The 26,850-nt window shown below is 31.7% G+C and overlaps 5 protein-coding genes across 5 annotated transcripts; 2 read left to right on the top strand and 3 right to left on the bottom strand.

The window, feature by feature from the left end:
- Positions 1-1,857: 1,857 nt before the first annotated feature.
- Positions 1,858-5,593, bottom strand: LOC116167573. The gene is made up of 9 exons (XM_031482968.1): positions 5,063-5,593; positions 4,685-4,806; positions 4,482-4,626; positions 4,341-4,426; positions 4,154-4,287; positions 3,723-3,931; positions 3,189-3,379; positions 2,985-3,141; positions 1,858-2,937 (listed from the first exon to the last, which is right to left on the bottom strand). Exons 1-9 carry the CDS (start codon positions 5,127-5,129, stop codon positions 2,468-2,470), a joined length of 1,581 nt encoding a protein of 526 aa, XP_031338828.1. The 5' UTR covers positions 5,130-5,593; the 3' UTR covers positions 1,858-2,467.
- Positions 5,594-11,388: 5,795 nt separating this feature from the next.
- On the bottom strand, positions 11,389-12,906 carry LOC116159563. The gene is made up of 4 exons (XM_031472570.1): positions 12,816-12,906; positions 12,583-12,761; positions 12,240-12,530; positions 11,389-12,185 (listed from the first exon to the last, which is right to left on the bottom strand). The coding sequence occupies exons 1-4, from the start codon at positions 12,859-12,861 to the stop codon at positions 11,850-11,852; spliced, it is 852 nt and encodes a 283-aa protein (XP_031328430.1). The 5' UTR covers positions 12,862-12,906; the 3' UTR covers positions 11,389-11,849.
- Positions 12,907-12,988: 82 nt separating this feature from the next.
- LOC116159847 lies at positions 12,989-15,377 on the top strand. The gene is made up of 6 exons (XM_031472931.1): positions 12,989-13,979; positions 14,404-14,527; positions 14,581-14,779; positions 14,833-15,047; positions 15,097-15,299; positions 15,351-15,377. The coding sequence occupies exons 1-6, from the start codon at positions 13,893-13,895 to the stop codon at positions 15,375-15,377; spliced, it is 855 nt and encodes a 284-aa protein (XP_031328791.1). The 5' UTR covers positions 12,989-13,892.
- Positions 15,378-15,392: 15 nt separating this feature from the next.
- On the top strand, positions 15,393-18,494 carry LOC116159562. Its single transcript, XM_031472569.1, has 3 exons — positions 15,393-15,505; positions 15,563-15,696; positions 15,742-18,494. The coding sequence occupies exon 3, from the start codon at positions 16,085-16,087 to the stop codon at positions 17,129-17,131; it is 1,047 nt and encodes a 348-aa protein (XP_031328429.1). The 5' UTR covers positions 15,393-15,505; positions 15,563-15,696; positions 15,742-16,084; the 3' UTR covers positions 17,132-18,494.
- A 404-nt stretch (positions 18,495-18,898) lies between these two features.
- On the bottom strand, positions 18,899-20,441 carry LOC116159564. Its single transcript, XM_031472571.1, has 7 exons — positions 20,367-20,441; positions 19,949-20,008; positions 19,835-19,897; positions 19,650-19,772; positions 19,397-19,600; positions 19,207-19,338; positions 18,899-19,151 (listed from the first exon to the last, which is right to left on the bottom strand). Coding segments are annotated over exons 3-7 (501 nt in total). The 5' UTR covers positions 19,837-19,897; positions 19,949-20,008; positions 20,367-20,441; the 3' UTR covers positions 18,899-19,111.
- Positions 20,442-26,850: the final 6,409 nt, after the last annotated feature.

Raw genomic sequence — 26,850 nt, 5'->3', positions numbered from 1 at the left:
ATGAAGCAACCGAAAAGTTGGTTCCTAAGAAGTCTGCCGCAAGGTATGAAAAAGAGTACTAAGTGTTTTGCCAATTGAGGAACGAACATGGGGCGAAACAAGTAGAGGAAAAAGTCATGTTGGCATACTTTTTGGACGCAGTAAGTTTTTGAATTGAGATTTTGTTGCCTGGGTTTCGGTGTTAAAGCGTCATGGAGCATGGAAAATCTCATCGACGGCAGAAAAATACATCGAAGGCTCGGTAGAAGGAAAAGTTAAGATTGCCCGTATGATACAACTGATACAAGGCGGCGAAAATTTCATTGAAATTCTACACCAGAAGGAATCAAATATTACTAACTCGACATCCAGTAATAACCCAGGCGTAGTGTTGAGGGCAATACAAATTGTTTCATTACAATCAATGTTAATGTTTGAAATAAAGAATTACAGTCAAATTTATGTTGGGGTTTTCAATTAATTGTGTGAAGATGTCAAATTTGATGTATACAGTCCGGTAAGTGTTGCTTAGCGACACTTACCGGCTCTGATGCTGTAATAACTCACCTACCGGACTCAAAATGATAGTGTAATCGAACATCTACCGGACAGTATGAAATAAAAGTATGTTTTCATTAAATTGAACGCTAGGAGATAATGTTATGTCCAATATTGCTTTTAGTGTAATCCATAAATCCCAGATCGGTAAATCTAAATTGGTTGGTATAAAATCTCCTATAAGTACACCCAAATATCTTGATAGGAAAAGCATTTCTGCTGCTGAAAACTTTAATTTGCCTTTTAACATTTCGAGTGTAATTACGGGAGGTTTATTGGCCGTTTCGGCGCCAAATGTATTGAAACCTAATATTCTATTGTTTAATGTTGTTAAGGAAAATAGTTGATATTCTAAAATTAACTTATTTAGAATTATAGTCATGTCATACATGCAGACTCCTTCTAAAAGGTCATGCATTATGTCTACTGCAAAATTTTCTACTACGTGAAAGTTTTTTATGTCATTCCAAATACTATTTTCTTTTATACCAGTTTGCGATAAGTCATTAAGCTGTAAATCTGATTCATAATTTTGAATAGTTCTTTTAATTGTATCGTCACTACAACAAGCAGTATAAGAAACGTTTTTTGGTATTTTACAAAATCTACATCTATAGGTCGCTGAAAAGCTTTCCGTAAAACCTAACATTGTGTGCAACGCAAGATTATCACCCAATAACAATGCTAGTTGGAAATATACCTTTTCTTCTTTATTTCCATAATTAACAACTATGCCCTCGGATTCTAAACTGTTTAGTTCATCAACAATTGGCTTAAAAATATGTTTATAGCCTAACCTTTTGTCATTGGTATAAAATAAAGACACCAAAAATATACTTTTCAAGGAGTAAAAGTACTGAGGTAAACAAGGTATAGTGCAATATACTGCACCCAATTTATTTGTTCCAGCCCGAGAACCTAACGCATTCCCCAATTCGTAGTCATCATAGTATAAGAATATCGGAAGAGTAAATTTATCAGTTAATTTCGACTTCCAATGTTTGCCTTGGGTAAAGTTGCTGAACACCTTAGAATTTTGCAATTTCGTTAAATAATGTTTAGTATCTTGCAATACGCTTGGTAATTCCAAAATGTTTTTAAACATTTTTGCCATACTAAATACTTTGGATACGTTTTCATGGGGCAATAAAACGTTGTCGCCATTTTTCTCAAGTAAAACCAACGAGTGCCCAATAACATGATCTGATGGCTCAATAAATGCTGATGATCGACTAAAATATTTAAACCTTTTGTATTCGGTATTCATTTCCATATTATATTATATATATTATATTACAGGTATCATCTTGTATCTTTGAAAAGTAGTTTAACTCCAAAAATTCTAATATTGATATAAACAAAGATTCTGTTTTATGAACCACAAACTGTACAAATGATCTTGGAATTAAGGAGTTTGAGTACATTTCCAAAATATATTTTACAATTTCGTTTTTTAGATGTTCAATGATATCCTGAGCACTTGTATTTTCTTCTTCATTATTTTCTTCAGTATTGGTATTACGAAATGTGACTGGGTCAATATCATTGCTAGAAGAATCATCTATACTACTGTCGTACCTAGTGCAATTTTCCTTAGTGACTGTACTTGCATCTACTGTAATATTTATGGGTGTTACAATGTTTTGTGATGGAGGCGATAATTTTGAAACCCCGTGAGTTTTGAGGTGTTTGTACAAAGAGTTGATGCTGCTAAATTGTCTATGGCAATTACTTTGCTTACAAAAAAATGTTGAACATTTTTTCAATTCGTGTTCAATTTTGTAATGAAAAAATAATATTTTTGTGGATTTACAAGATTTTTGACATACAAAACAAATAAACATTTTTACTTCCTATAAGAACAAAAATTGTTAGTAGTACGTAACTTAGGTTCCTAAATAAGACGTTAAAGCCGATATGAACCAAAGCATTACGCATTACCTAAATCAGACATCAATGCATTCACTGAAATGTAATTCCTATCAAATTTTGTATGAATGTCGTATATATATTTTTGTAAGAAAGTCCACGCCGCATCACATTCTTTAGAGTATTCTGCATTTAGAACATGACATGCCTTAAATGTGATATCTACAGCTTTCAATAAGGTATCAACTTTCAACAATTCTGTGTTAATGCTCACATAACAACTTTCGATGGAATCTATTTGCTTACATACCACCACGGGGACAGGTTGCGTAGTTAGCTTAAATGATGCTAATTTACGCTGCCTTTCCTCAAGCACACTTTGAACATCGCTACTCTCTTTAACAAAAATTATAAATCCGTTCAGTGATTCGATTTTAGATGGTCGCCAATGCAAACCCACTTTTTTGGTTTTAATGTTCACCGTATTAAACAGCAGGGGCAGTACACGCAACGCGAAAATTTCGTCCAAATCTAGAAACAATTACTATAAAGATTGAATGTATTTGAAATATTCATACCATCAGATTGGATAGCTTTATAGTCATCCAGCAAAGATTTTATATAAGCGTCCTTTTTTTGTTTAGCAAATGTAATAATTTTTTTCGCAACCATTGGCCATTTTACATAAAAGACTGTTTCTTTATTGGGGTACGTGTTGTCGAAATCAATTTCAAACTGAAAAGAACTATTGGAAGAAATATCAATATATATAAGTAACTTACGAAATGATACGACAAAGGACTTCTCAATATTGGGTATTGCTTAAAATATTGGTCAATGGAGACCATTCGATTGGCTCTCTCTTTAGTTGTGAGTTTCCAATAATCTAGTACCTGATTCTTAGGTTCAGTATTATTTTTAAGCCATAGTAGAATATCTTCGGTTTGTTCATCGGTATTTTCGGGAGCAGCTTCTGTTGAACAAATTGAAGTTAAATTACTAATTATTAAAGTTAAATTGCTAATTATTAACGTTTTATTATTTTAAATAACTACATAGGTAGTTACAAAATTTTATTAGGTAGAACCGTTGTATGCAAGTACTACTAATTACGTTTAAAAATTTTTGTGATTACCTGCCTGTCAAAATTAAAAAAAAATGTATACATATTTCATGAAATGCTGTTTTGTTTATTCTGCATTTTTTGAGAATAAAATTACTCATCAAACAAAATCAGTTACTTCATAACTGGTATAATAAACAACTTTTAAATAACATAAATCAACGTATCCAATGATTTTGGATTAGTTACATACCTGAAGTAGTTAAATTTTCTTTTTTTGCCAGCAAACCAAATTTTTTTAATAGTTGGCGTTGGTATAAATACACATTAAATAGTTTCCCTCTTGCTGCTTTTGGTTTTCCTGCATTATTTACATAGGGCACATAGTATACTTCTGGCCTTTCATGTAAGAAAAGTTGATTAATTTGATCAGCAAGGTAATGAAACCTTTCAGACGAAATCCTGCAAGAATTATGCACGTATTAATGAATAATTTGTAACAGATATATTTTAAAGCAAGAACACAATTAGTCAAGTTAAGTACCTAACCATACAAGGAACGAGGCACGTAAAGTTTGATAATCTTAGGTGCTCTTTGTATGGGTACTTGTGTCCTTAATGTTTTCATCAAGGTAAATATAACTAGTAGGTATCTATTGTAGAAATGAAATAAAAAATGGGCACCTTTTGGTAGTTGATCGCTTTAACTCCCGCCTGATTACAAGCTCACAGAGTTTATTTCGCATAAACTGTTTTCCCTCACCATAGCTTGCTATCACCAACTTCCCCTCCTCACAGTCTAAAGCTTCTAGAATGTCCTGTAAATAATTAAATAATAAAATCCATAAGTTAGGCAATATAATGAACTTACGGATGTTATTACGTTGGGATTACATTCAAATGGTGTGCCAAGTGCGGCACGTTGAGTATAAATGAATGTACTTTCTTTCAGCTCATCTTTAAATTAAAATCTTATAATTGGTAAATTGGTCTATAAATTATATAACTATACCTAAAGGCAGAAGTGAGGAAGATGTTGACCCAGACGGAGCTGGAGATGCAGTTAAAGTAGAACTTATATCTGTGGAGATATCGTCACCTCCACCACCAGGGGACTCCAATGAATCTACGTATATTAGCTCATTCTCTTTTGATGCCTGTAGCAAATAAGAAATTTAAAAATACAATACAAGCAAGTGAAATACTTATTCGAACCTCATTAATTAAAAAAGTTTGGTATTTGTTCCAAAATTTAATTCTTATTCCAAATGTCGGAATGAGCTCTTTGAGATTCTCCAAATTTAGGCAAAGAAAAACGTCGCGATCAACTTGTTGTTCTGGAAATATAAAGCAGATAAATACATGCCGCACAGTAGGTACAACGCAATCTATTTAATCTTTTCTTATAATTTGATTTTTTTCAATTTAATTGTTTTGCTTTATTAGGATTGCGTAATGTAATGAAATATTATAAAAAATAAGTCAAACATTAAAATACATTACCATCGTTTAGCGTTTATGAGTATGGCGGAAGCGGAGGTGTAGGAAAAATGCACAAAAGAAAAATTGAAATACCTAAAGCAAAATACTTACCGTGAAATGACTCCACAAGATCTGTAAATCCCCATTCTAATAATTTGGTTTTCACAAACTCGTCCATCTTACCTAGGTACAAGCGTTTTTTTTTTGGATTAAGTATGCTCTTACAGTTAAACACAACACTGACGCAGTAACGACCATGTAAAAGGACGTGGAATTGCTTGGTTTAGCGCTTTCTAAGTACAACACAGTAGTAACTGATTATACAATTTGCAGCTTCGTATGTCGAGCTTGCAGTAAAAAGTGCTGCAAGTTTTGTGAAGGCTTTTTATTTATAAGCAAAACTATTTGCATAAATTGCGTTAATATATTAAATAAAGAGAGTATTGTTATTAGATATATTGCAGAGGAATTCACCGAAGTAAGAACACTAAAATAATGGGCGAACTTTTCTTGCAAAAACCTTAATTTTTTTTAAAGACGAATGTTTGCAAGATAATATGAAATATTACTGTTTGAAAATGTATTTCTTCTTACAAATTTTTGAAATTTCATACGCAATATCACTCGGGCAATTTTGCAAAAAAAATTTATAGTCATGTTTTTTCAGTGTACAGAGTTTATTAAAAGAGATAGGCAAAAATTGTTTATACAAAAGTTGCGTGTTTTTTTCTGTAATATATTTTCAACATATCGACAAAAAACAAATGAGCATCGTAATGTTAAAAAAAAGAACAAATTCCCTTAAATGGAACACTATATTTTTACTCAGGGTGAAATCCCTTTTCATCCTGATTCCAAAAATGTATAGTTTGCCGGTATTTCATTCGGCCTTTTTTTTTAAATATTTGAAGTTTATTATTCAAAAAATGCAGCAAGAGTTTTTGAAACACTGTCATGCATTGGAATGGGAAAAATTTGTTATATACTGAGATAATATATTGTTAAAAATTGTTATAGAATGTAAAAATTAATAATTCGAAAATTTATAAAAATAATAGTAATAATCCATAACAATGCTGATTATTAAGTTCTATTTTTGAATAATAAACTTAAATTATTTAAAAAACGGCTGAATAAAATACTGGCAAACATATTTTTGGAATCAGGATGAAACGGGTTTTCAGCCTGAGTAAAAATATACAAGGTGTTCCATTAAGTAAACAAAATAAAGTTAATTAAGCTTGGCGATGGTCATTTGTTGTTATTGATGTGTTCAAAAGAAAATATAGAAAAAAACACACAACTTTTGTACAAAATATTTTGCCTATCTGTTTTAATAAACTCCGTAGGTGGATGTCAAAATATATATGAAAAATAAACAAAAATAGGTAGGTACCATGTAAAAAGGGAAACTAAAGGTAGAATTCGTCTTGACAAGTACAGACGAGCGGACGGACAAATGTAATTTTCACATTTCTGAAATGGAAAATTACATTATAAGGCGAGCCTATGCGCACTAATGATTACTGAAATATAACATATTAAAATATGGACTTGCTGAAATTCCGTTATATGTTACACTTTTTTCATCAACTTAGTATGTGATATTCCATAAACTATACGTAACATACTAGGAAGATACTGTAATAAAACACAACTAATAGGAACAGGAAACCTAAAAAAAGTATGGATTGCCTTGTAACATGCTCTGGAAAATTAAATAGTAAATTTCCCATATTATGGTAAAATACAGTATATCTAAAGTCTTGCTTTTTTGCAGTTGAAGAATGGAGAATCACTTTATGAAATGGGTTAATTTACAAGTTCCTCGTGTTATGCAAGAATAAAAATTGGAACTTACCTAAATCTATCATGAATTCATCTGTGAATATTAATGGTAAATTACGGTAGATGTTACAGTAAAATTTATTTACAAATCGTTAGGTATTTTCACAGAACTTTACGTTGGTTATAAATAGCCAACGTAAAGTTGTGGAATATTACATAAACTTTTTTTACCGTGCAATACAAAAAGAAAGGAAGATTGGATAAAATGCGTTGCATGCTCTCGCTGGCTCCATGAATATTGCACCAGCTTTCCTACCATGTGTATGTTCATGTGTATGTTCTGCGGAAAGAAATCTGTAAAGATATAAATCGCTAAACTGTCACACATTTACCTTTTCTGGAATTCATATTTTATTTTACGAATACTTCATTAAGTTTTTTTGTTATTTTAGACTTAAATAAGATGTATATATGTATTTTATCTTTTGTTACTTTTTTTCATGGAAGGTGTAATAAATTTGACATAAAAAAGGGTTGGCTATCTCTACCGCATTGACAAAATATGTAATGGTCATCTCACCCTTACACCAAGGGAGAGATGGCCAGTTTACATATATTTATTGGAGCTGCTCAATGTCAAACAGTTTGAACTAGTTTCAATTAAATCGCACTAACTTCATAAAACAATAATTCAACAACATTTTGGTATCAATTTCAGTACTTAACTGTTTCGCGTTAACTTATAAACAAACAAAAAGCATAAACCTGGCCATCTAACCCCGACTTACCCTAAGTATTTCAAGTGTTATTGTTATTGGCGTGTCGTCCATGTTGGTATGACCATAGGCTCCGCCCAGAGATGGGCGTCGACGCGTCGACTTTAATAGCGAAATCCATTGGACGGAAAAAATCTGCGCTAGGTCGACACTCGAATTGCGCGAGTTGTATCAGCTGATCTCAATAGTGCGTTGTCAATGGAGTTGGCACGTTGCATGTTGAATTCATGGTTATGTTTATTAAAAAAGTTAAAAATGGATTTATTGCAAGTCAAATTTCAAATTAATGACGAAATTATAACGTTCAATATACCAGATAACGACTCTGATATATTATTCATAATTACAAGTAAGTTAAATCAATGTGAACGTATGTAAATAAATCGGTAATTGATTTCAGATGATGATGATTTTACAGTAAATTATCTTATACAACTAATAAGTAATAGATTTATTTCCTTAAAGGAAGCGTTAAGTACTATTTACAGGGTTAATGAAGATGATTCGTAAGTGCCTGTAATTGTGTTAGTGTAATTTTTTTAATGTAGGTACCTACACTGAGGAAAAAAGATGGTCAAGTTAACAATAATCATGTTAAAACTACCATGAATTATGGTAAAAAAGGGGACAGCATAACATGTGTGTTACAATTACAATATAGCTCGGGTAAAGGAATTATAGTAGATTTAACAATTAAAAGTTTAGTTAACACGAAGTTGTCTGATAAAATTTACCATACATATAGCACACGATTGTATTTAAGTCTTGTAAATACTACAATAGCGCATGTAGTATTAACTTGACACCATCTTGTTGACATTACGAAATATCAAGCAGAATTAACCCACTCCGATTATCACATATACTATATATTGGCGGGTTGTTTGGTTGATTTTGCATCACTGAAAAGTAAAATTAACTTTCCATCTGTATGGTCAGTGATCCGCTTTTAGTGAATTTTACCGCAGGTACTGTGAAATCAACATGATATTTTAATGAGTTGAACTCGACGTGTCATGCAAAATTTACCATACATTTTGATTGTTTAACCAAGGATCTAGTAGAATTACCCTTTAGGAATCATGTCAAGTTTACTACGAGTTGACAGCCATATATAGTTGAGCCTGCATTGTTTATAAAGTAAAATTGCCTTTCCATATTATGCTCTTTCAAGCTTCGGATTTTTGTAGCCTTTGCAGTCCACACAGAGAAAAAGGTAGAGTAGTATTAACCGCATTAGAGTTGTATGTATCTCAACGTAATGTTGTATTTTGCCAATCTCATAGTGGTTTATAAATAATGGTTCTTAAGGTACTGTGAATATTCTGCCCACCAGAATTTCATTTTCTTGTGAAAAAAATAAGATGTAATAATAGTTACCCAATAAAAATTTATAGTTAACACACCAGTATTTCTATGTATTTTATTACCTGTTGTAATTATTTTGTATAGGTTAACAGTAAAATCTCTAGTGTTTTCAAAAAAATTGTGGTAGCGTACTGTGTAATTAAAATTTTGTTCTCTAGAATAAAGCATAGCTTTTTTTGAAACACAAGTTATTTATTGACAAATACATATTTGATAATTGTTACATACACTAGAATGATAATAATTAATTTGATATTAGCTGTTAATAAGCTGTTAATTTATTATTAATTTATTGCTGTGTAGCATAACCCACACCCATTAAATATAATAAATTAATTGCCTTAGAGGTATCCATTAAAGGTGTAATAATTAATTCACTTTTTGAGAGTATGCTTATTTATTTAAGAAAAAATAACAAAAAAAATTAACATAATAAACAAAATCATTCTTTTATATCTAGTAATAAAAATATCAGTCATATGAGGAACAAAACTATATACATACCTATGTTTATAAAAATAATTACAAAAATATTTAACTTTTGTTGAATAACAAAATCTCGCTACAATTTTTATGTAGTACTAAAGGAATGATATTTTTTAAAGTCTGTAAAGAAATTAATTTTAAGTTTCCTGAAATATTCACATTTGCAATAATGTAAGCTTGAAAATGTGTGGAAAATCCATGCACATCTAATTTATTACAAAGAAGAGAAATATTTTTAAAGCGATTGCAAATAATGTACTTAATGAGGTAAAAATCAGGGTCTATATCGTTTGATGGTAATGGAATTGACGTATTTATCTTAAATCGTACCCCATTAAAATCCACATATTCAAGAGCAGCTGTTATTTCTTTTATGTCATAATAATTAAGTTTCTTTAGGGATTTCATACTTTCATTGCTTGGAGGCCCGAGCACAAGTTCATCCTGAAACCCTTTATTTGATATAAATTTGTAACACAGTTTTAGCTGATGTCGCAAGCTGATTGTTTTTATAATATTTTTTCTTGAAGCAACAATATGTGCATTATTCTTTCCAATTCTATGAAATCCTTCGAATCTAATAGAAGAAAAGTTACGTAGTGGACCTACTCGTCTTATACAGTTAGGGTAGTGAATAACAAAATGATGTTTTGGTTTTAGCTTCTCTCTTGATATTTCTACATATAATTCATGATGCTCAATTATTATGTGTGTTAAATAAGTAATTTCATTTTTACTAACTACTCTCTTTGTAACGATACGAATAATATCGTATAAAAGTGCAAATAGAAGCCAGCCCTGATCATCGACATCTACAAAATCTCCTATTAAACATGGTAAGTAAGTCACAAAAGATGACATTTCACTAGCGCTTAAAATAAGTAATTTTCGATCCAAATGACTTTTTTTTATAAAGGGAATACGGTTTCCACAATCAACCTTATTTTCATACTCAAAATATTTTATTCTTTCATTTAACTGATCTAACGTAAAGTATGACTTTGATTTTATAAAGTAGTATAATAAAAAACCTAGTTCATATCTGCAGATGCCTTCAAAAAGGTCATGCATAATATCAAAAGTAATATTAGTGGTACAATGATAACTACTCAGCGTATTCCACCTACAAGGATCTTTTACTCCATTTGACTTTTCTTGGCTATGTAGTAAATAATTCTCAGGGTTTCTTATTTTGTAGTTTCCTTCACATTTCATAACTTCACTCTCTTCTTTTGTACAATAGCATTTACGACAAAAGTTCCCAGCAGAAAAGCTTTCTATTAATCCGGTAACAGAATTAATACCTAAATTGTCGCCGAGTATTAACGTTAAAGCAAAATATACTTGAATACTTTTGTTGTTGATCTCAATATAAATTCCATCATTTTCTAAAAACGCTAATTCGTCAATAAATGGTTTAAATACATCTTTGTTACCATAAGTTGTTCTATCGTTAGAATGAAATAAACCAAAAAGGAATATATTCTCTAATTGTGAGGCAAATATAGGAGGTATTCCCAAAATTGAAACATATACTGCTCCGATTTTGTATACACCTGCATGAGTGCCCAAAGGATTACAGGACTCATAATCATCAAAAAAGAGTAATAGTGGATAAATGAGTTTAGAAATGTACTTGTCTTTAATACTAAGCCACATATCTCCGTTAAAAAATGAACTGTAGTAATTTTCGCTTACACACATTTCTTCTTCAGCAATATAATTGTTGATAGCATCAAACACATTTGGTAGTTGCAGAAAAAATCTTAACACACGTCGCAGAGGAACTATTTCACCTTCGCAACGTTTGTACTGTAGATCTGAACCTGTGCTACTTTTATCTAACCGATAACCTATTAAAAAGGGGATTGATTTAACTAAGCAATTACTATTTTCAAAATACTGAAACCTTTTATATTCTGTAGTTAAGTTTTCAAATGGATTTTGTTTTATGTAATCAACAATTTTATTAAGTTCTAAACTATTGTTGCAGGGTGATAAAATATTTGTTACCCTATCAACAATGTTATCAGTGAAATCCGAAAAGAGACCATTACAGTTTTCTACTATTTGCTGAATAATTTTCCTTGTTATATTTTTGTTATACAACTCTGATACAAAACGATGTACTAATTCGTGTGCTGCTGTAGAAGTTTGTGAGAAACTTGGGGCGCAACTTGCGATAGAATCGTCAACAAATGCAACATTTTCCGTCATAGAGATCACGTCATTATTACATACACTATTTGCGACATTACAATCGGGCTTTTCGACTATGTGTGGAAACTTTGCATGAATCCTTTTAAAGTGCTTTTCAAGAACATAAATATTAGTGTAAATACGAAAACATATCGCACATTCAAAATTTTCACTATATTTGTGATAAAACTTTATGTGATTTATTAAATCGTCAAATTTAATTTTTTTTTTGCAGATTACACACTTTAAGTTTTCCATTCCTTTGCACCTAACACACAGGCTTATTTAAAAGTTTTTAACTGGTTAACAATACTAATAATAGCCGGAATTTTATGATCGTACTTAGTTTCAATATTGTAAATAGCCCTTTGTATAAAGTACCACAAATGTTCACTTTCAGCTGTATATTTCAAATTTAAAACCATTGTAAACTTAAAGCATGTATCGATTCCTTTCTTTATCGATGGAACTAAATACAAATTTCCATTTATGATACATACAATTTGTTTGACATCCAACCCTTCAATTTCAACAATCATATACGGCTGAACCGGTAAACCACTTTTTTCATGTTCTTGCTTTCTCTGTCTTATTGCGGCGTCGATGTCACCAATATTCTATAAGTAATTACTTACTGTTAAATACCTAAACAAAAAACTTTACACTCTTACCTCTACTTTTATAATTATTCCATTGATAGCGTCGTCACAATTAGGTTTCCATTGTTTCTTCTTTTTAACTAATCTCGTTGTACATGGAATTAGAGCCGATAACAATAGAAGAGCAGTGTATGATTTGTAATCATCCGTAGTAGTAGTGGATTTAAAAATTTCAACCCAAGGTTTGTCACGAATTGACAAATGTGTCTGTCGTAGCTCGATTACTTTAGCGACTACTTGTTCGAAATTTAATAATAGATTGTTATAGTTTTCAGGATAAATTCGTTTAAAATCGTCTTCGATCTATATAATATGAAATTATATTTGCGTATATAGAAGTTGTTTATTTACAAACCAATGTATATCCCAAAGGATTTCTTAGAATTGGCCAATCTTCGTAAATTTGTGCAACGTCTTTTTCATCTGTTAAAGATTTGTTTCGTAATGAAAATGTTCTTCTCCAACAGGATTGGACATCATTCCACGGCTCAATATTATTTTTTAACCATACATAATCATCGTTGTGATTAAAATCTGTAATCAAAAAGTCATTATATTTTATACAAATATTTACAGTTTTTCATTTACCCTCTGAAATGACTTCTTTTTCCGGTGAACAGCTAGAATGTCGCATTAAAGGAATAACTCCCGCTTTTCTTAAATAGGTAAGCTTGTTCTTGTACTTATCCACTAATTTGCCTCTAGCAGCTTCAGATTTGTGGTCCCTTGAAAATTTTTTATATATACACAGAGAGAAATTTTGTGTTTGGTGTATCAATTGAAAATATGTTAACAATTTAAAGCTGGCAGAAACTCAATTTAGTTTATTCTAACAATACCATGGTGTTTATGTAGCAATATAATGTAAATACTGTATGCACGGATAATATGGTGACGATGGTTGTAAACTAACCAACAAAGACAATTTTACTCATCAATACCTTTTGGTTGTAGATGTGTAAAGTTTAGGTATAAAACTTATTGTTAACATAGTATGGTCGAACTTGTACACCTTCAAAAAAATTTTGCTAGGCATACAACATGCGCGTCTATAGCAGCAAAAAAATGATCAAAACAACAATATATTGTTGGTAGTGCTACTAAACTCCGTAATTAAAATACGTACTTCAGTTGTTGGAGTTACAATTTATATGTGTAAAGCCGCAAATGAATTTGATACAACGCCTACATAGTATAAGAAATGCAAAATCTGCAATGATTAAAATAACCGCGCACAATAATGTATTCGGTCACATATTTTAATTTTCACATTTTTGTGCATCGTGCATGCCGTAAAGATGGATTTTGTGGTGGATAAGTTGAAAGAATGGGGCCGGAGGACTTGATTGAAATTTTTTCTCGTAAGTACCCGATACATTTACCTATATTTTTGAGAGTTATGCCTTCTATCTATATCTAAAACGCGAAATTGCACATTTCAATTTTTAAGAAAAATGTTATACCTCCATTGCTTTTTATCACGCGTTCAACGTTCCTATTGCCATTGTGGTTTGCAAAATTTTTGTTTACAACGGTTTGCAGTGTGCAATTTCTACTCATTGTATGAACTTCCTTGTTTGATATACTTACTTAGTTTAACGACCTACCGTTTTTTTTTTAGAAAACCAAATCGACAACGAAGTTTTTTTAAATTTAACGGAGTCGATGATTAAGGAATTAATTCCACAAGTGGGATTACGGTATAAATTTTCGAAAAATTATAATAACATATTCGGCAATTCTCTAATAATTGTAAGTCAAACCCTAGGCCAAGCTCTTAATTTTCATTACAACTGTGATTCTGAAATAATAACCACGACAACATTTTTCGCTGTGCATAATTGTTTTTCTACGTCTAATATAAACTTTTAATTCAAGTTGCGATTGTTTTACGTCGAATAAGTGGGTACTTTGCTTCAATTCGTCGCCCTTAATACATTTGGAATTTGGAAATGTACAAATTATTTCATTTGATACAAGAAAGCAAAATTATAAATAGGTGTTTTTATCAAAAAAATAAAGAAAAATGTAGTACTTTCGGGAACTCATTTCTTCGACCTGTTAAAATTTAGTTAATGTACCTGAAATCCGAAAACGTAATATGATCAACTGTGGTTATTGTTTCCTGAACAGTGTGTTTGTGGTGGTCAAAACCCTGCTATTTTATTGTTTGTAGGGTACTGATGAGGAACCATTGTCTTCCTCATCAAGTACATGTACAATTACATCAGCTGATGTAAATGATCAAATAACGACTTTGTTTCTTCCGGTACCATCCAGCTCAATTGATGATGCATTAGGTAAGTGTACATATCATTTTGTTAAAGTTAACTTCTATAGTATATTTACCTAGATACATCAAATCCACAATTTGGACATATTAATCCGCAAGGTGATGCGGACGTAAACACAGATTTGCGCCAACTACTGGAAAAAGAGCGCGTACGGGGAAAGGAAATTTTACAAAGTTACAAACTCTTCAAAACATTTAATAGGTCTACACTAGCAGATATTATCATAGAAAATCAGTTAAAAGATGACCCCAATGCAAGGTATATCTATGTAATTATTTAAAGCGAGTAGCTAATGATGTGTTGATTTTTAGAATTAATTCCGCTACGTTTACGGAGATATCCCAAAAAATAGCCCAAACATTTCCTGGAGAGTTAGCAGGATCATATTATATTCCATACTGTAAATCTTCCGATGGAAGGGTATCGACAGCTAAGGGGATTTTATGGGATAAATATGTAAATAAAAGGCGCAATTTTCGACGACTACAAATAATCACAAAGAAATCCAATACATCTACCATCACTTGTAAGTGTTATTTGTATAGACTATATAATAAGATTTCTTTATTCTGTAGCACCTGTTCAACAAAGTGAAAATGACAATATTTCAAGTGAGGAACTTCAGGAGTTGGACACATGGCTGCGCAACAATGTAATGCCGTGGAATCTTGTCATAGAAAATTGGCAAAAAACGCTCCGAATTAGACAAAAATTTGAAACAATAGACACTTATTTCCGAGACTATCCTTCTTTAAGGCAACCTTCTGGGTATTTGTTGGTAGGAATTAATTTACTGAAAATAGGTACCTACGTGAACTTTTTTTTTTAGTTGGAACTTGACTTTGACGCATTATAAAGGAAACCACTTACTAAATAAGTGGCTAAATTTTTCCGAGCGGATACCTAAACTAGTAGAAACAAAAAAAGACAACACAACAGGCAAAAATTTTCTGAAGAACTATAATTACCAATCATATAATGAAAGTAAGTTTGTATTTATGTTAATTTAATAGTGTAACTAAAGTTACTTGTTTGTTTTAGGACAAAAAGAAGTATTGGGATTTGCATTATTACCGCTAATTATACCACCCTGTCCCATTAAATAAAAAAAAAGTGGTACGCGATACAAACCTTCGAAAGTAGAAACACAAGAAGCATTTTGTTGTATTATAGAGGTAGTTAAAATTATTTGTTAAGTTAAATTAAATATATATTTTTAGGATATTAGCAAATTAGAAGAAAAGTTGGAGAGTCGAAGGAATAAACTCTTAACTTTTGGTGAAACATTACAACCATCCGTAGTTTTAGTTGGAACTGTAGACGGAATTACATCTTCTTACGTAATCATCAATGACACTCAATATAAATTGGAAACACCAATGAAAGCTGTAGATGTCTGTTTCAAGGTATATCATGCAACTAATGCCAAGTATCCAATAGAAGCGGAACATATTTGGACGTTTATACAGCAATATATTTATGAAATTTATACGCCATCGGATAGATCGTTTGTAAGTTTGAATGCATTCACTTCAGATATAAATAGCATAGTAACCTAAGAAAATGAAATGTTTTAAGTGCAAATGTGAACTAAGCTCAAACACTTTACTTCTTTCACATTTAAAACATGTGCATTATTTAAAACACCAAGATATTCATAAGTGTATTGACTGCAATCGAACATACAGTAACTTAAATGCATTCAAAAAGCATTTAAATAAAAATCACGTTTTGATATCTAATTCTACTTTAAGGGAGGCTACTCCTTTAGACAGTGCAATAAGTTTGGATGTTCCATTGAATCAATCAATTAATTTGCTAGATAACGTTAACCATGAGTCAGTACATTCACCACATGATTTTGTAACCCCCCTTTATCCAAAAAATAACATAGACATTAATGCAGAATGCCTTAAATTAGTTAGTAGTTTATACTGCCATTCTTACGTTAATCGTAATTCTGTTCAAATATTTGTTGAAAGTATTAAACGATTCATTGACGATTTTTATGTGCCAGTTTTAATTGAAAAAATCAACAGCTATGTAACTTCCAATGTAGACCAAGATAAGAATTTCATTATTGATGGTTTAATACATATGATATCTTACTTTAAAAATCCATTTGATGGCCTTGGAACTGAATACAAAAGATTCAAGACTTTTGAAAACACGAGATTTTTTATAAAACCTGTCAATTATATAATTGGCCAAAGAAGTCATTTCAAAGTTCTTGACGGTGTTGGGTGTTTAATTCCAGAACCAGTTCATGCTAAATTTATTCCTTTACGGCAAATATTCAGTGCACTTTTTCAGTTACCCAATTTTTTGTTAGACGTGAGGGCATATATCCAAACTTTGGACAAGGATTCATTTGTTTTAACCAGCTTTGTTCAAAGCAATATTTGGCAACAAAAACTGCTTCAGCATAATAACAAAACTGTACTTCCACTATTTATTTATTTTGATGATTACGAAGCGGGGAATCCTCTGGGATCTCATAGTGGTAAGAACAAGTTAGGAGCAGTGTATGTTTCGATTCCCTGCATACCGCCTCAATTTCAAGCACGTTTAAAAAACATTTTTTTTAACATTACTCTTCTACAGCAATGATAGAAAAGAATTTGGGAATTCTGCAATATTTCAAATTTTAATCGATGAACTCATATTTTTGCAGTCTGTTGGAATCCTTATAGATATCAACGGCCAAGGTGAAAGAATTTACTTTGCATTAGGACTTGTTTTGGGAGATAACTTAGGTTTGCATTCACTGTTAGGAATGGTGGAGAGTTTCTCCGCTACGTATCATTGCAGGTTTTGTTTAGCGACAAAAAATCATTGTAAGAATCTATGTAAAGAAGACGTAAATTTGTTAAGAACTAAATCTTGGTATGATGAACATATAAAGCCTGACACACTTGATTTAGGAATCAAAGAAATATGCATTTTTAATCAAATTAACGGTTTTCATTTTTCAGAAAATTATGCAGTTGATATCATGCATGACGTGTTAGAAGGTGTCTGTAATTACGTAATGACTGCAATATTACAAAAATTCATACTAGATTTAAAACTATTTAGCCTAGAAATATTAAATTACAGAATAAAAACTTTTAATTTCGGTATTCATGATATTAATAGACCCCCACGTATAAACAGGGAATCGTTAAACACTAAACTGAGAATGTCTGCCTCAGAAATGTTAAGCTTTTGTCGATATTTTGGACTAATAATTGGCGATATGATTCCACGCAATAACCACATTTGGCAAACGTACTTGTTGTTAAAAAAATTACTAGACATTATTCTTTCACCAATACTTCACCGCAATACCTATATTGTGTTGAATGATTTAATATTAGATTTTCTTACGAATTGTATTGATGTACTCCATTTAACATTGAAACCAAAATTCCATCATTTAATACATTATGGAAGAGTATTTCGTATGTCTGGTCCTTTGATGTTACATTGGTCAATGAGATTCGAGGCCAAACATAGGGAGTCGAAGGTAACTGCTAACATTTCTTGTTCAAAAAAAAATCTACTCGAAACTATTTGCACAAAACATCAGTTAAAATTATGCCACTTTTTATTGTCAGCCGAGTTTTTAAAAGACAATTTTAATCACGGCTTTATTACTGAAGCAAACACACACGATTTTGCAATATTTTCTGGAACAAATTTTACAAATGTAGTTACAACAAAGTGGGTTGAATTAAAAGGTACAATTTACAAACCATCAGTTACATTAATAACAAGTTTTGAAAATGATGGCTGTCCAACATTTGGAGAAATAGTAGAAATATTTATTATAAATGACAAAGTTTGGTTTCTGTTAAACAAATATAGCACTGAACGATTTAATGAACATTATCATTCGTATGAGGTACAAATTACTTTAGGAGAAAAATTGATAGAATATTCAAAGTTGTTATGTACAACACCATGCCTTTTGACTAAAAAAGATAGTAAGTTTTTTGTAACAATAAGATGAATTACTTAAACAACGTTTTGAATAATGTACATTGTTTTAGGAGTGTATATACTTAATCCTAGTTTATAAGGTTTCATTATTATATATGAATTAGAATAAGTTTATTTTGTTTTTTGTTATAAAATTAATATTACGTTTTATAAAAATATTATGTAACAGTATTATTACCTAACAATAAAAGATATATATTTTACAATTTTTTATTTTTTCATTTAAAATAGTATTTTGTTGGTTCAACAATAATTATTTTACTTTCGGTAATATCTTAATTTCACACAAAAGTAAAGTTTGTTGTATTGGAATTTCAAAGTACTGACTCTTACATAAATTATGGGTGTTATACCAATAAATTTATTTACCGCAGTCAAAAAATTTCTTCCATATCAAAAACTAATGTGTAGTCAAAACACATTCACACATTGCACCAACAACACAGATTGTGTTTTTTACAATAATATATGTTTAGAAAAGCTATTTTATTACTATATAAAATACCTAAAAGGATTGTTGGAATATGGTTTCCTATAGTTTGACGTAACTACAATATATGTGGTGGCAGTACTATTTTATATTTGTTAATTAAAGGTATGATGGTGCTAATCCTCCAATGTAATGAACCAAGATACTGATTGGTGCCTAAACAAGAAAATATTGGTGTCACACGTTTACCCACAACTTGTTGCTCATGTACCTACAGTTGTGTTTTAAGTAACAACTTATTTTTTCCTGTGTAGGAGGGCAAAAATATACATCCTTGTTTTCATTTGGAAAAAGTGCTATTATTTTTCCGGCGATTACCTCAAAGTCATCATTAGTCAGTCTCCTAATTAAATACGATGGGTGTTATAAGATTATATGTTGCTTGCTTTCTACCCACTTACCAATGTTCGTTATTAAGAAAGAAACATACTATAATGTCTACTAAGTAGGACTGACTGATGCTATCTAAAACTTTTTTTACTTTATATATATTGACTATCGCCTGCCCTGTGCGTGTTTTTTGAAGAAGTTGCTGCAAATCGAAACTTTCAATAGTATCCAGTCTAGGTTTTTTTGGAAGGGGAACCAAAGAAGTGTTTGCTTCACTGAAAATTATTTCCTTTAAAAATACCTTTCTAATTTTTATACATATACCTCTCGGCTTCCCGTGAATTTATTGAGGGAGCAGGTAGTTCTTCAATGGGCTCCAAGGTATAGTTTTCAAGAGTAGATAAATCCGTGGATGATGTAGAAGTTCCTGGTAGTAATGTCACATTCCTAAAATACAAAACTCAAAATAAAAAACGTAATTGATATTAGAGACATACAAAAAAACTTACATAAATGTGTCGTTGGGCGGAAAAGTAAACGGTGTGCTGTGAATTACTGATGTGTGTGAATCACTGAAAATTACAAAATAAGTGATTGTTCTCTTTATTAATATATATTTATACCTATCATATTCCGCGGATGTTAATGAGGATGACGTTCTTGTGGATGAAAACACATGATCCCTAAAAAATAAAGCACAATGTCTTAAAATAAAATTGACTATACTGGAATCTAATGTCATTAATTCATTTCTATACTAGGTTAATGTATACGCTGTTATAATTCGTTATTATAACATATTTTGAAGTAGGCATATGTGTTTGATACACGTAAGTAAAGAGGTTAATAAATGACTTTATTTAAAAAATACCCAATTATGTCAATTTCCAATTTTTTAGAGTAGTACTTTAATTATTTTCACAAAATTTATAAGAAGATATCCAAAAACTTGTTTAAAAGAATTTTTAGGGAACTCAACCTTCCTAGTTTATTGAAAAATATTTTAATATCACTTGCACATAGGAAAAAAATCAAATTTACCTTTGTGTCAATGAATCTGACAAAATAGTGACATCACTCTGACAACCAGTAATAAGCCTGAGTTTTTCTTCTTTAATTTTTTTTTAAATATTCGCTCGATGACCTATTTTAGGAACTATAGTTGCCAAATCTGTGTCGGAAATATTAAATAACACTTCCCTGTCAATAGCGTTTTCTGTAAAATAAAAGCACTATTATAGCATTGTCACTTCATATAGTATGTATGTTGTAAATGTATACAGCGTGGGCAAATAGTGCGTGGAAAGGTTGTGAGGTTATTAAAATGCATACTATAAATTAATTACCATGGGAATGTACATGATTTTTATTACAATAAGTACAACCTATAACATTGTTTTTATGTCAAAGTTAAATATTTGAAATAAATGCTTCTCTATTGCATATTAAAATTCCGGTTAATTTAAATGTGATTTTAGATATCATTGAACTTGAATTTTTAAATAAAATTTATGGTACGTAGGATTTGCATTTTGCAACAATATTAAATGAAAGGTTGCACTTCTCAGTTCTCGCCTTCTCGGAACGGAAATAGCTCAGTAAATTCTTTCTTATCTTATATATATATAATGCAAATTCAGTTTTACACTTTTTCTGGTAGCCTCCAGTAAATACTAAATAGTAACTGTTGTGCTAGTGTTATTGCATTTGCATCGTGCACTTGTGTATGGTTGACTAGTGGTATACAGATATCTGTTGATTTAAAAAAAATGAGTGAAAAGAGGACACTGCTTAATTATTTTTTGAAACCATCAAAAAAGTTCAAACCAAATGAGGGCTTTGGTGACGAGATTGTTGGCGAAAATGAAATAGAAAGTGTAAGTTGTGCCAATGTAACTGCAGAACATGAGGAACCTTCAGAATACGATCATATTAAGGAGAGCCAGGGTAATCAAAGCTAAAATCTCGTAAGTTATAGTACTATTTACATAGATATTTGTTATTTTTTAGATAATGTTGACGATGCCATGCCTACAGCTAATTCAAATTTAAGTAATATTAGTATTACTACTATTACAAGTTATAATAGATATCCCTCCGACATTTCGCAATCCAAGTCGGAAACTCCAAGACAACCAATTTTATCTGAATATCCTTTTTCAAAGTTTGGTTCCGATAACAGAAATTTTAAGCCTTATTGGTATAAACAGTTATAATCACCGATTAAATTTAGTGATAGTAGATGTAAGTAAATCAATAACATCAGCAAAACTGTTTTAAAATTCGTCGGTGCATTTTTTTGTTCGCCCAAGCAATATATCTGCTTGCCTATCTTCGCCCACCCAGTAAATAAAACCTAGCGTCGTCGCTGACACTATACAACACCGCAACACACAAGCAACTTAAAATCATTTTAGATCGCACTTACCTTCAAATTTTTCTATATATTCTGAATAGCCCCACTGCGTTAGTAAGTCACTACAATAACACTCACTCATTTTAACTTACGGTATACTGTTTAGAATATTAATTAATTCTGGCGACCAAATGAATAAATGATGACTGAATAAAGCGAGAAGCTCAAGTCAAGACGCGTTAATGTCTTATAAAAGTGTAATAAGCAAAATGCAACGTTCGTAAAACCTCAAATAAATGTTATCTGCTTCATTAGGAATTAAATTACTAGTGTAGGATAAAGCGTACCTTGTTATTTAATTCGTGAACGTTTTTAGGTATTAAGACGATGTGTTAACTATTAAGTTTTGAAGTGTAGTCACTATCGCCACTGAGATTTTCTATACTCATCAAGTGCTACACCACGTATAGTATATGTTGAGTATTAATACAAGATACCTCAATATCAATATTCCACCGTTTACTATTTATATACACATGTTTAACTAAAAAGACATGATTGAGTCATACAATATTTGATAATAATAATGCTTTCGTACATTATTTGTAAGAACACATGCAATAACTTACCCATAGTTAACAATTAAATTAATAGAATTTGGTGATCTCTATTTAACAACTAAAGAGATTAACTCTTAGAATTCAAAAACTTACCTGTATAATTTAGAGTTACATGTAAACAAATGTATCGATATAACATATTTATTAATAAAAAATAACTTTTTTCGTTCTGTGCAATAGCGTTATACCTACCCTTTCATTTGGCGGTGCATGTTAGCGAATGTACCATACTTCCCAGTTGATATTACGATTATAACAGATGAATTTCAGAATAACACATTCATATAATGTTAGATCAGGTGTTAGGTAGATATATACATTTTTTGCCAAAGAATCAATTTGAACACATTTAACTAAAACTTCCATTCAAAAAAATGTATGTAAATTACATTATGTAGAATTTTAGTTATACTGCCTGCAACGTCTGCAACGTAAAAAGGAATCGTAAAATAAAAGCACTAAAAAAACCTAAAAAGGAAAATTTAATTTTATAATAAATATTATACTTTTTACAAAAACAAAATATAATTACTAATAATACATTTAAATTATTAAACATTCCTACTGCATACTACTTACGCAGGAGTTAGTTAGATAATCGTTAAGGTCATGGTCTCCAATTGTCCAGAATATAAGCAGATCTAGGTCATCAAACGTGTTTTGTGAGTCTAGGTACCTCAAAACGATAAGACTGAAACTGAAAGAAAGAATATGAAAAACTTATAATAAATAATAGAAGTTCTGGTGAGCAATTTATTGAAGGCGCGCAGTGTTTTGCAAACAAACGTATACCTACCATTGATATGATCCGAAATATTTTACACATTGACAGATGTTTACAGGGTTTATCCTTAGGTATTAAAGGCGCAAGAACGCTTGACATAAGGTCACAAGGCATATTTGATTTATTGTAAAATGAACCTTTTTATTTTGTCGATTTCTACGGTTTTAAAAAACGGAAAATTATGAGTAATAGCATGAACAGATTCAGTATTTTTCTCTCTAAAAAAAACTTATTTAGACTTTTGCTCTAAAATAATTAGGGAAGCTAGTAATTGACTATAAAGAAATTACCATTGAAATCCCTATGCGTCGCGCTAGGCACCACCCGGTATACATTCATACCTCCCAAAGCTACGTAACATTTAATTTTTTATAAGTACTTACCGTTGTTATCGGATGATGCGCAGGAGTAGACATATACAGAAACCAATCACTCACTGTATGACTAATGACCATCCCTTATCAAGGAGAAATATGAAATATATTTGAAATATGTAACTATTATTGGTCAATTTCCCCGTTATAGTAAAGAAGCACCAGCACAAGAACTCCAAAGAGACGTTTGATCATTGAAACCGTTGTTGAGATTTGATTACTGCGACACTGTGCGTGTTCTGATCAGCAAGAAAAAACAATGCGTACTTAGCTATCCTTTACCCTGCACAAGTTGATTTTACCAGACTTTATTGGACAAATTGGGTTAAATTAACAATTTGCTCGAGGTAGATCTACTCGACTTAAGTAAATTGATTGTCTGGTACATTTAACAATGGTAAATTGTTAACTTCACCACCATTTAAGTTGTATCAACCAAATATCGTTCTACAATATTACCAATGTTGTTTCAAATAATTGATTAGCTAACATGACGTAAGTTTCGTGCAATTTTTACAATACTTTAGAAAAAAGAACCAGATGTAATTTAACCAGCATCTTGTAAATTACTTTTTTTCTCAGTGTATAATTATAAATTTTAGCACAATTCAAATATATGGTGAGAATCCACCCACCGAAGAAAATAGTGAACCCATTGAGGAAGAAAACGATGTTCAGGGGAAACGTATTACTGTAGATATACCGGGCTACAACCTAATTTTACTGTGGATGCCAAATGTCGAAATCCTGAGTCACATGTATTTAATTTGAAATGTGTGGATAGGTCTGAAGTATTATCCGCAGTGCAATCAATCAAGAGCTCAGCCAAGGGATGTGATAATTTGTCCATTACTGAGCTGAAGTTGTGTTTGCCCTTTTGTTTAGATGCGCTGACTGACATAATTAATTATTCATTATACAGCAGTATTGTCCCAGCACTATGGAAAACCGCAATAATCACACCTATCCCGAAAATCAAAAATGCTCAAAATGTGGAACAGTATCGGCCCATAAGCATCCTTCCAGCAATGTCCAAAATACTGGAAAGAATCGTACACCAACAAATCGATATTTATTTAGAAAGAAACCATCTCTACTACCTAAAACAGTCAGGTTTTCGTAAGCACCACATCACTGTTACTGCTCTATTGTGTTTACTACATTCAATAAAAGGAGAGTATGATAACGGCAATGTTACTGTAATGTGTGGATTAGACTTTTCGAAGGCTTTTGACACTGTCAGTCATTCTAGACTAATCCATAAGCTGGAGACATTAGGTCTTTCTAAACACTCTATAAACTGGTTCAAAAATTATCTATCCGATAGATCGCAAAGGACTAAAATCTCTACGGCAAAAGGGATTTCCGTATCTACTTCATTACCTGTTGAAGGAGGTGTTCCACAAGGAAGCATCCTTGGACCATTACTGTTTAACGTGTATGTCTCGGACCTCAACTATTTCCTAAAATATGTTGATATACATCAATACGCAGACGACATCCAGTTGCTAATGACGATCAACAGTAGCAACTCAAATACGCATATGAGTAATCTAAATGAAGATCTACACACAATTTCTAAGTGGGCAGCCGTGAACAACTTACATCTCAACTCCAACAAAACTGTTGTTATGGCCGTTGGCACCACGACAAATTTACATAAATTTCACATGTCAACATCTCAAAAAGTAGAAGTCGACGGAAACTGTATAGAGTTTGCCACATCCGCCAAAATCTTGGGACTGCATATTGATCAAAATCTGAACTGGGAAGTGCACGCCAACTATGTATGCACCAAATCGTATTACAAGTTAAAAACGCTATACAGATCTAAAAATCTTTTAAGCCAAAATATTAAACTCAATCTAGTTAAACAATTAGTTTTACCACTAATCACCTATGGAGATGTATGTTACCATGGTCTTAACGGGAAGCTATCTTACAAATTACAAAAGGTCCAAAACTATTGCTTACGTTATGCATGTGGCTTACACAAGTTTGATCGCATACAACCTATGCTACGCAGTCTAAATATGCTAGACATGAAGAAAACCCGTGTACATAACACACTTTGTCTGTTGCATAAAGTAATCAAAACAAACAGTGCACCATTATACCTACGTGACTTGTTCAAATCCCTACAAAGTTTTCACTCGTATAACACACGTACCAGTGACTTGTTTCTACCTAAAACGAACACTCAGATAGGCTCTACTTCATTTCAAGTGCTAGCCGCAAGCCTATGGAATACCTTACCGCCGAGCATTCGTGACATCACTGCCAGAAAACTTTTCATTCAGCAATGCCACAACTTCCTGATGAACGCTGTAGGCTAAATTTAACTCATACCACTGCAATCAATGTATATATACTCTTTCTCTTTGATGTTATCTACTTATCTATATTCTTATGTACTTACTATATTTAATGAACTTTAACTACATTTATATGATTAAGCTTGTAGAGGAGGGATAAATGGCCCTTGTGGCTTTTCCTTATCCTAAATAAAGATGATTATTATGGTCGGTGTTTCTTGTGAGAACTCAGGTCTAGCCTGGTTAACTAATCGCACGGATTAAAATCAAGTAACGATTAGTGTCTGTGTCTGTGTCTAGTGAAGTTATGTAGGGTTCTAAAGAAAAATAAGAATTAAAAAATAAAATAAATATTCGCACACTCACATTGGACATCTAGGGATAGTATGTAATTCGTACTTACCAACGCCAACGCTATCAGGAAAGAGGAAAACAAAACAAAACAAAAAAAATCATTATTATAATTCCTGTAATTTTATTAAATGGAGTGTATTGTGTAAGTGTAAGTGTTTCTTTGGCTTTGCGTTTGGGTTGAATACGAGTGGGTTGTGATAACGTGGTGTGTTTCTGTGAAGAAGGAGGTTTGTGTTTTTTATTTGTATTTATGGTGTTTCTTTGTTCCTGAGGTCGTATTTGTGAGGTTGCCTGGGTTTTTGGTGGAGATATTGCAGTATTTTGTGAGCCTGTGATGCTGTTAAGGTTTTTGAGCTTCGGTTGTATACGAGTGGGTTGTTTCTGAGAAGTAGAAGTATTGTGTTTTTTAAGTGTGCTAGGGCGTGTAACTTTATTGGATGGACCTGTCTTTGTAGTACAGGTTGCGTTACTTGTATTTATGGTGTTTCTTTGTTCTTGAGGTTGTATTTGTGAGGTTGCTTGGGTTATTGATGGAGATATTACAGTATTTTGTGAGCTAGTAGTGCTGTATAGGTTTTTGCGTTTGGGTTGAATACAAGTGGGTTGTGATAAAGTGGTGTGCTTCGGTGAAGAAGGAGTTATGTGTTTTTTAACTGTGCTAGCGCGTGTAACTTTATTGGGTGGACCTGTCTTTGTAGTGCATGTTGCGTTACTTGTATTTA

The sequence above is a fragment of the Photinus pyralis genome, unplaced genomic scaffold (assembly GCF_008802855.1).
Source record: "Photinus pyralis isolate 1611_PpyrPB1 unplaced genomic scaffold, Ppyr1.3 Ppyr1.4_LG1, whole genome shotgun sequence".
Classification (NCBI taxonomy): Eukaryota; Metazoa; Arthropoda; class Insecta; order Coleoptera; family Lampyridae; genus Photinus; species Photinus pyralis.
The sequence above is the reverse complement of the archived record's forward strand: the minus strand, read 5'-3'. Positions and strand labels throughout refer to the sequence as shown.